The sequence below is a fragment of the Hippocampus comes genome, unplaced genomic scaffold (assembly GCF_001891065.2).
Source record: "Hippocampus comes isolate QL1 unplaced genomic scaffold, H_comes_QL1_v1.1 scaffold359, whole genome shotgun sequence".
NCBI classification, from domain to species: domain Eukaryota; kingdom Metazoa; phylum Chordata; class Actinopteri; order Syngnathiformes; family Syngnathidae; genus Hippocampus; species Hippocampus comes.
This window is the reverse complement of record NW_017806274.1, coordinates 147,088-157,587: the sequence shown is the minus strand read 5'-3', so window position 1 is coordinate 157,587 and position 10,500 is coordinate 147,088. Positions and strand designations below refer to the sequence as shown.

At 44.0% G+C, this 10,500-nt stretch overlaps 1 protein-coding gene across 1 annotated transcript; it reads left to right on the top strand.

Moving 5' to 3' along the window:
* The first annotated feature begins 77 nt into the window (after window positions 1-77).
* On the top strand, window positions 78-10,347 carry tlk1a (tousled-like kinase 1a). Its single transcript, XM_019857606.1, is given in 24 exon segments — window positions 78-324; window positions 326-364; window positions 366-402; window positions 3,918-4,039; window positions 4,133-4,204; window positions 4,584-4,622; window positions 5,060-5,135; window positions 5,346-5,389; window positions 5,586-5,681; window positions 5,764-5,856; window positions 5,961-6,053; window positions 6,165-6,275; window positions 6,366-6,502; window positions 6,698-6,886; window positions 7,223-7,289; window positions 7,550-7,647; window positions 8,134-8,215; window positions 8,305-8,396; window positions 8,494-8,583; window positions 8,680-8,849; window positions 9,265-9,400; window positions 9,480-9,591; window positions 9,679-9,786; window positions 9,998-10,347. Coding segments are annotated over 24 exon segments (2,316 nt in total). The 5' UTR covers window positions 78-282; the 3' UTR covers window positions 10,169-10,347.
* Window positions 10,348-10,500: the final 153 nt, after the last annotated feature.

Below are 10,500 nucleotides of genomic sequence, written 5' to 3'. Positions count from 1 at the left end.
GAGTGTTTCCTTTATTTGTGGTTGTTGAGACAAAAAAAAAAAAAAAGAACTTGAATTTTTGCACACGGTGCGTGACGTCGTCTTCCACTTGAGGACCGAGTGAGGTAGCCCACGACACTCCACTCAAGTATACACAGTACAGTATACGTACCGAGGCTAGTACTCCACAAGCCAAGTCATAATTACTACCTTTCTCCCAGACGCGACTAGTAATTTCACCGCCGGCGAGTGAGGGAATGTATCGGCCTCGAGGCGTCAAGTACGCGGCAGAAAAGTAGCTTGATGAGTGTCCAAAGTAGTGGAAGTTTGGAGGGGCCGCCATCTTTGGTCCCAGCTCTCCACGTCCTCAACACGGACGGTGTTTTCAGCAACATACCACGGCGCTGCTGAAGGCCCTTGAAGGTATTGTGGAATGTTTTCGGGATGATTCATGTGTGTGTTTCTCTCCCTGGGTGTTTTTGTTTTTTTTGCGGGGGCAGAACGGGAAGGAAATTGCAGTGAGACGACGGGGAGTGAGTACGCAAAGTCGTGAATGTTAGCAGAATGTCGGCTCCAAAGTCCATTGAGGCTCTTTAGGCTACTAGCTAGCAACACTAAAGCATCGTCTTTTCCAGGGCCCCGGATTGCGAATATTCCCTTTCAGACAATTGCACGCTTCTTGTCGACGAGTATCAATGATTAGGAAAGGTTGCGATTGTTGTGGATGCGCGCAGCCATGTTATTAAGCATGCACCTTTTTGCACGAGCTAGTCAAGTTACCGATGAAGGTAGAGGGGGGAAAAATGTGGGGACAAAGCGATGTCTGCTGATGGTTCCCGATGTCTTTATCAGCAGTTGGCATGCTTGTACATAGGTGGACATCCACCATTGTGCGGCGATTGTCGTGTCACAACATGACGTCTATCATCACTTTGCACCAAGCTTAATATATGCGGCTAAGGCTTGACATGAGATGCTAAAAGAAACGACTTTAGCCTTACGTGACCTTTTTTTAATCAAATCAGCCAGGAGTAACTTGCCAAATCGGATGTCACTGCTTACAAAGCCACAAATTGTCACCATTTTAAGTTGAAAATGGGCACGTTTAGCCTGTGCATCTCGCTTTCTCTTGCACATCTCTCGTCTTTTCCTGGAAATGTTGACACGAATAGGAGATTGTGAATCAGACTGGGGTATGGAAACATGTTGTAACGGTGGCGAAATGCCAAACAATGACATTTAGTAAAAGTCCGATCCTAAACGCCCATTACAGTGAAGTTGTTGGAGGTGGGCCATTAATTAATGCCAGAGCATTTTAGGACTTTCTCAAGTGTCTCTGCCATAAACAGGTGGCCAGTGTGCTGAGCAGCATGGAGTTAAAATGACATTCACAGCCATGGCTGTAAGGGTTCAACCACTTGTTCTCGCAGGGGCTCGAATATAGATAATTCTCCTACACACAGAGACCTTCATGGGCAGAGCTTTATAAAAACACAGAGCTTGCTTGTATTAATGTTTCGGAAAGTTACTGGGTCAAAAGACAATGGGCTGTATTCCCCATGTCATTGTGACTTCAGTTGCACCAAAGAGGCCTTAGAGAAAGTGTTTTTAAAAAAAAAGATATCTTTGTATCCACCATATAAACAATATTTTCCCCCCTTTCAGATGACCGCCTTCACGAGGAAAACCCGGAGCAGTTTTATTGACTTAAAGAGCCGTAATCACGGGTGGTATCAGTTGTAAATCATTGCAACAGCTGTAGTAGCCAGCTCGAAGTAATGAGTCAGCAAGTTCTTGAGAAATCTTGGTCGACATCAATGTGCGCCATTACCCCTTTTAACAAATTATTTTCGACTCTTTTCATTGTCTTGCTGAAATGGCGGCAGGGACACAAAAAAGAAGCAAGCTGGCTTGTTCCTTGTTTGTTTGTTTTTTTAATCTACTTGGTAATCGTTTTGTCAGCTTTATCAACCTCACTTGCATTGTCCTTACCCCGTTTTTTTTGTTGCCCCCCCTGCTCCTCCTCACTAATTGTTTTTAGCGTTTGTTGACATTGTTACACTGCTGCAGCCGATGGTTTCACAAGGAATATGGGCTGCAGATTCTTTTGGCAATGGAGTCGTCCCTTGTTTATTGCGGAGGTTATGTTCCACAGCCCCCTGCGATAGACAATTGTGATTTTTATTATTATTATTTTTTTCTGGCAGATGTTGTGATTTTGATTTCATTCACCATTTTCTTCAGCTCAAGCTTCCATGCAACATTGCACAGTAAAACAAAACATAAACAGCGACAACGGTAATGTAAGGACACCAAAAGAGGCTGTGAAAGCTAACATCTTGAATGAAGTCTTGGACCAAAGAATTTAGTAAGTAGGGTTAATTGATAACACCAGTGAGTAGGGTATAAATAGTCTGCTGCGTACCAAATGTATCTTAATACACAAGTGAATAAAATTAGATGATCTACAATCTGAGGAAGGTTGTTTACATCTGTTACATCATGTTTACATCTCAAATTCAAAAGGGCTGATTTTATTTCTATCGCGAATTGTAAAACGGAAGTGTTTTTGTTGGCTTTGATTCATGCTTGGTTTATGATGTCGTCATGGTAAAGCTGGCCTGTGACTGCTCTCAGCAGTTGTCAAGTGACTTAAGACTTGGCAATTGGGCTGAAGATGATGGTACTTTGCATATTAGGAAAAACAAAACAAAAAAACAACCATGTGGATGTGACTAAAGCAGGCTTGACATAATCACAATATGTTGACTATTGAAAGAACCGAAACTCGCATTGTAATTATATATCAGAGGGGTATATTCAATTAATATTTGTTCCTGTCAAATATGTTCTGGCGTGCAAAGCACCGGTCTCAGCGTCATTTGAAATGTGTGCAAACGTTCATAAGATGGGCCTAAACATTCATTTTAAGCAAATGTAAGAAACAAACTACACAACTTACGAGTGAGCCGATTTAGGAGCTTTTCAGACACAATTTGATGACGCTTGGCCGATTTTTGGATCTGTCTTGAGTTTGAGCTAGCAAATTTGAAAACAAGCAGCAGTGAGAAATTCTTCGAAAAGAACCCAAGTGTGCTTGCCGCAAGCTGTTGATGGCCCCTGTTGATGGTTCAATTTCAAAAAATGAAAATAACACAAGGTGTTAATTCAACGTTTTTTGATGAGACACAAAATGCCAATTTTGCCAAGCAAACTGCAACGTGGAACTGCCTATTAAAAATAAATAAATAAAATAATTATAGTGGCTCAGATTCAACTCCCAAGTGCGACCTCACGTTACCTTGTCTGCTGAGGCTTAGGAGATGTGACAGAGCTTTTCACTTAAGAGCAAATGATGACGTCAAATCATCCTTGTGTCTTGCATCATTGAGAATGTAGAAATAAATTAATAACATTAAAAAAAAATGTCTAAAAAGTTTGGAATCGAACAAGGAATTCTGGCTGCACCTTAGTTTTTAGTGACAAGCCTTTAAATAATAATGAACCCGTCTCTCTTATTCTGTCCTAGTCTGTCTTCCTCCCCTTCTTTTTTATTTTAAATTCCATCCCACCAAAAGTTAACTTGGCCCTGCACTGTTTGTATTAACGTTACGATGCCTACTTTTATTTTTTCTCTGCTCAGTCTTTTGCAAAGCAGCTGTCCGGCTTGATCCGCGGATACAAAATGGTGGCATCGTTCTCGCGCAGGTTTACTGAGGCAGCAGACATGCCGGTGCCCCCGGGGAGCTCACGCAATAGCCTAATAAGAATTAATTATTCATCCTTGACTTGCTGTCGAAACATCGGCGCTGCACCCTCACATGACATTTGTGCTGAGCAATATGACTCGTTCCGTGCACCTTGCGACGGTCACAAGTCGTAAATATGATCTCCTCCGGTAACCCAGATGTGCTGCCGATTGTCGCTAATGTTCGCAGGCGCCATGGAGGAGCTGCACAGCCTGGACCCCCGCAGACAGGAGCTGCTGGAGGCTCGTTTTATGGGCGGGGTCGGCGGCAGCACCGGTGGCAGCACCGGTAGCACAAGCGGAGGAACTAAAGTGAGCCCTTCATTGATTCTTCTAAATAAAATAAATGCTCAGTCATTTGTGATGGCGTGTGTGTAACCTAAATGTTTACACATTTCATTCTAGGGTTTGACCAATAATGAATGTTCGAACCATAGTTTTGGAAGTTTGGGATCTTCAAGCGATAAAGAGTCAGAGGTACTTTTTTTTTCGGTGTTCAATTCCTCCGGCATTACGTGTGTGAAAGTTGTTTTTGCCCAAGTGTGTTTGTGTGCCTGTTTAAAACCACCATGTTGTGGTTTGGAGTTGGAAGCGTTGAAACGTCCTCATCGAGCCAAGCGGTACTCCCTTAACTTGTTTTTGTTTACAGTTATTTAAAACTGCAGCTTATGAAAACCTACAAAAATATTGACCTCCAATGAATTTTCCCAGAAAATCAATTTGCACCTCTGACAAATACGTTGAAAGAAGATTTTGGGTTGATTTTGTGGTCACGAAATGTGGCTTTAAGATGTGATAGAAGAGGAGCTTCTCTCTGTTCTTTGTCTTCATATTTTTCGGTCTCTTTCACTTCTAGGGTTCAGACGTGAAGCGAGGCGGCTCACCAGCCTACTCGGTGAGTTCGGGGGCCTGAATTATAACCTTAAGTGAGCCGAAGACAACGCTTGAGCTTAGGTTTATGTTTTCACGCTTTCCAGCCTTCTTTTCGTGAGTTTTGGCATCAAATTACAGCAATGCTTCCCCGCGAGGAAAGCAACGTTTATCGATCTTTTTGGTACAAAGGTTTCCAACTAAGATTACATAACTGGTGAGTTTGTCAGGGGAAAGTGTCGGTAATTGCGCAGGTGTTATTCGACGAGAATCCCAGACACATTGTCGAAAGCAGCACAGTCATTTTTTTTTTTTCTCTCTTCTCAAAAAAGACGCGACATTGTGAAACTGATCCCATGTGTAGCACTCATGTGTGACAATAATCCCGATCCAGCACTAGTTTAGAAAGTTAGTGTCCTGATTTATTTTCATTTTTTAATGAAATAGTCTATCTCTATTTAGACTCCAGAGAAGAAGCAGTCCGAAACACCCCGAGGCAGAAAAAGGAAGCCTGACATTCACTCAGAGAGTAGCCAAGGCGAGTATCTTTTTATTACCCTCTTATTATAATGTTCCATGCCGTCAGTGTCCTGTGAAAAAAAACACATACTGTTTATCCATTTCTATCATTTTTTTTGGGTACACTTTTACATCATGGGAACATTCGAAAAGGCGGACACCCCATTAACGTAAAAAAAAAAAAAAGAATCAGACTAACATTACTGTCCGTTTGCTTTCCTTTTTTCAGGAAAGACGACTGTGCGCGGCCCCAAGATAAGTGACTATTTTGATGTAAGTTTTCCATTTTGTTGTCAGCACCGCTCCCAATCTTATTTCTTCACTCTTTAAAAGAACACACACACAAAAAAAAAAGCAGGTCAGAAAAACAAAAGAGAAGCATGAGCAGATCTGCTGCTGTTGTCAGTGATGCCATTTTTTTCCCCCCCGCCTTTGGTCTCTTTATTTATTTCTTTTCCTTTCCTTGTAGTTCCAAGGAGGGAATGGGTCCAGCCCAGTGAGAGGCCTGCCGCCAGTGATTCGTTCCCCTCAGAATTCTCATTCGCACTCCACTCAGGGCACCGCTGTAAGCTTTGTCCAAAAATGTCTGCGCTGTGCCTCATTTGGAGTTTTTGGGCTTTCTCACCACAAACGCTATCTCTCTTCAGTTGCAGGGTAGACAAAACAGCTCCTCTCCCACCAGTCTGTCCTTTGGTGACCACATGGCACATCCAAAACAACTCGCGGTTAAATTTGTTCAGGTGAGGGACTTTTTCCGGATCGCCGTGCCGTTTTCGTCGCTCTTTTTCAGCCGTTTTTTTTTTATTGAGCTCCTTCCGCGTTATTTTTTTTCTTTGCCAACCAGACTGACCTCACGGTATTGAAGCTGGCCGCCCTCGAAAGCACGAAGAATCTCGACCTTGAGAAGAAGGAGGGGAGAATAGACGATTTGTTACGGGTGTGCGGCCGTCTCCTTTGCAAATTTGTCTGAATGGCGTCGCGCACAAACGAAACCTTTGATTTGTTTTTGAATGACAAAACTATGATTTTTTTTTTCCTCCTTCGGTAGGCCAACTGCGATCTCAGGAGACAGATAGACGAGCAACAAAAATTACTTGAAAAATACAAGGAACGCTTGAATAAATGCATCACAATGAGCAAGAAACTACTCATCGAAAAGGTACGTCTCAACCTCCAGACACAAAGACGAGATCTTTTTTTTTTTGGTGCGCTGTTTAGGTGCTCACCTTTGATTTTTGCGGCTCGGCAGAGTAACCAAGAGAAGCAGGCCTGTCGGGAGAAAAGCATGCAGGACCGACTCCGATTGGGCCATTTCACCACAGTGAGGCACGGCGCGTCGTTCACTGAACAATGGACGGACGGCTACGCCTTCCAGAACCTCGTCAAGTGAGACACTTTGACACGGTTGACGAATGCATGTCAGATTGAACAGATAATCGTTTTCAAATATTCTTCCTTGGCTAAGAATGCAAAAAAACCCAATAAAAAACAAGCTGCAGATCATCCAACTGCTATTCTTAGTGCGTTTGTTTTTTTAAAATGCAGCAGCATCAAAACAACACCCCAAATTTTTTTTTCCAGACAGCAGGAGTCGATCAATCAACAAAGGGAGGACATCGAGAGGCAGAGAAAACTACTGGCCAAGAGGAAACCGCCTTCGTCCAACAACTCTCAAGCGCCCGCAACAAACTCTGAGCCAAAGCAACGCAAAACCAAGGCGGTGAATGGGGCAGAAAGCGATCCTTTCCTGAAACCGAGCCTACCTCAGCTGTAAGTTCCCGTCTTGAGGGCGGATCGACGGCTCAAAAAAACGTCACTCTCGCTTCTCTTTCCATGATTATTATTCACATTGCGTTGTCGTTGTCACCATACCAAACGTCGGACTTTTATATTAAAAGTCAAAAGTGCCCATTTCTGACTTCACGTTTCGAAAACAGTACAAGCCCAACCCACTCCGAGACCTCGAGAAGCACTCATTGTACATTTTAGTGTGCCGCTTGTAAAGCAGTAACTAATTTTTGCACGTCTGGTTGCTTAATCGTGCCGCATCTGATAGAATTCAAATCTAAGTAAGCACGGGCGTTATTGTGTGTGTCTTCTTCAAAGGCTGACGCTAGCTGAGTACCACGAACAGGAGGAGATCTTCAAACTGCGACTTGGACACCTCAAGAAGGTTCGTTCAATCAGTGAGCGTGGAGCATCTTGCGGGAAGCAAAACATGACATCTGTGAGAATAATATGTGGCAAATCACAATCTTCTATAATCGGAAGAGTTGAACCCAGATTTTGGAAAAGTTTCTATTGTGGTTGTCATAACGACGATGGCTGTAGAAAGCCAATCGTTTAATATTCAACGCGGCGCATAAGATGCGGACGAGCCTTGCAGTCACGACTCTGAAGTTTCTTTTGCTTGCGCACGCGAATCTTTTACAGGAAGAAGCCGAGATCCAGGCGGAGTTGGAACGTCTGGAGAGGGTCCGCAACCTTCACATTCGGGAGCTGAAGAGATTAAATAACGAAGACAGCTCACAGTGAGTGCGAATCAATGTCGCTTGGCATTCACACAAGGCCGGTCTTCAAAATGCCGCTCTTTGCACAGCCGACAATTAAACGAGCAACAGTTATGGACCACATCCAACTGGCGGTATAAAAACAAATGGAAGTGACTTAGCTGTACTCGGTAAAAACACATCAATAATCTGTAGGAGACATCAATCTCAACATCAAGTTTTTTTTTTTCCTATTAAGGGGTTTCATATAAAAAAAGGTTTTAGTTATGACTATCTTAGGCACACATCTGCGCCTTACATTGGTGATGTAATTGTCGGCTTATTTTAATACTGAAAAGGCGTATGCCGAATGGAATCTCTCAAACTGGACACACCTGAAGTGTTATAATTATGAACCAGACCATTGAAGCTCCATCAAGTGACTTTCCAACGTGCGACCTACTGTGCCTCATTGAGTAATAAGTGCGCTTCCAAATTTGTCACTTTTGTGTTTTATTCCATGTGCAGATTTAAAGATCACCCTACGTTGAATGAACGATACCTGCTCTTGCACCTTCTTGGGAGAGGCGGATTTAGTGAAGTTTACAAGGCAAGTCATTCACGTTATTGGAAGTAAATTTGTTTTGTGGAGAGGGGGGAAAAAAAAAAACTAACAGCCTTCCATGCCGTGCCGTGCAGGCTTTTGATTTGATTGAGCAAAGGTATGCCGCTGTAAAAATCCACCAACTCAACAAAAACTGGAGGGACGAGAAAAAGGAGAACTACCATAAGTATGTCGGCTCACGCTGATGTATAGACGTTAGATTGAGGATGAAATGTTTTCCTGGAGTGTGCGTCTTCTAAGATCTGGACTGCCTCTCTCTACAGGCATGCGTGTCGAGAGTACAGAATACACAAGGAGCTGGACCATCCTAGAATCGTGAAACTTTATGACTACTTCTCACTGGACACAGACACGTTAGTCCCCTCGAGAATTGCGAGTACTGCTTCGGGAGCAGGGCTCATGCTTGACTTTTGTGGTCGGACTTTTAACGCCGCCGTCCTGTCTGACAGGTTTTGCACTGTTATGGAGTACTGCGACGGCAACGACTTGGATTTCTACTTGAAGCAGCACAAGCTCATGTCGGAGAAGGAGGCTCGGTCCATAGTCATGCAGATTGTGAACGCGCTCAAATATCTGAATGACATTAAACCCCCCATCATCCATTATGACCTCAAGCCAGGTAAATTTTTTTTTTTTTTTTTTTTTTTTTTTACTTTGGTCGATCAGTGGACCTTTGGGGTAAGAACTTGAATAAAGGCCATACCCCAAAAAAACAGTCAACAGCCACATGGGATAAATTGTAATGACATCACCACTTGACATAACATGCAGTCATTTTTTTTTTTTTTTAGTTAAATTTGCTGATTTAGAAACGGCACACTCACAAAAATGAATCGGGCCCATGAATTGTATATTATAAAATAAAATAAAAAAACTGGACACTATTTTATTAGCTAGGGTCTTCCGACTTATGTTACTTGGAGCACAGTGGCCCTTCAGTTGTCATTTTAGGGGCACATCCTGCAAAGTAAATATTCACATTTCCTCTTCAGTTGAACACAAAGCTGATGACCTCGTTGTTTTTCCGTTGTCAGGTAACATCTTGTTAGTGGATGGCACCGCCTGCGGCGAAATTAAAATCACTGACTTTGGTTTGTCTAAAATCATGGACGATGACAACTACGGCGTGGACGGCATGGACCTGACGTCGCAGGGGGCGGGGACATATTGGTGAGAGGTCCTACGTTGCGCGCAAGACTGTTCGGTGGAACAGTCGAAGTAAAACCGTTGCGGTCTAATCCTGTGTTAGGTACTTGCCTCCGGAATGTTTTGTGGTTGGGAAAGAGCCTCCAAAGATCTCCAACAAGGTGGATGTGTGGTCTGTTGGTGTCATCTTTTTCCAGTGTCTGTATGGAAGGAAGGTGAGGAGCAAATTGTCGTTTGTTCTTCTTTTTTCGAATGGTTGCAAGTGTTACCTGAAGATTAAGAATTGTCCCGTCCGTCTTCAGCCGTTTGGCCACAATCAGTCGCAACAGGACATCCTTCAGGAGAACACGATCCTCAAAGCTACCGACGTCCAATTCCCCGTGAAGCCTGTTTCCAGTCATGAAGCTAAGGTTTGTTTTGTTGTTTCGCCAGCCAGCAAGCATCGCATTTCAATTATTGCAGCTCTAATTTCAAAACGAGTTAGCCATCTGTTGGGTATAGGCTGTAGGATGAGATTAAACACAGATGATTTCAAAGTCGTAACATACCAAAATGACAAAAATGAGATTTAACGCTCCTGCCTTCAACCCCTACTGCTTGCTCCTCCTCTTCCCTTTTCAGGCCTTTATAAGGCGCTGCCTGGCGTACAGGAAGGAGGACCGCATCGGCGTTCACCAGATGGGAAGTGACCCCTACCTGCTCCCCCACATACGGAGGTCCAGCTCCTCGGGGAATCTCCAGATGAATGCAGCTGGCTCAGGGCCGGCCCCCTCCGGCATCATCTCATACTGACGGCCTGATACTGTGACGCAGCCTGACCAAGCGCACGGCGAGCCTCCCTGAGGCTAACGGCCAGCAAGCGGCGGGGGAGGGAAGCGGGGGGTGACCACATCTCACCGGCCGGGCCTCCTCTGACTTGATCGACAGATGCACGGGGACAGTAAAGGAATGTTTTGTTTTTGGGTTGTTTTTTTTTTTTGGCGGGGGGGTTTTTATGGAGGGGAGTCATGAAAGAAAATGCGCTTTTGGCCTCCAGCTGGTCATGATGTTTTCTTTCACCTTGTAGCGAATGCGACTGCCGCTGATGAAGCCAGTCTAGGTCTGGCAGCGCGAGCCGGGGGCAT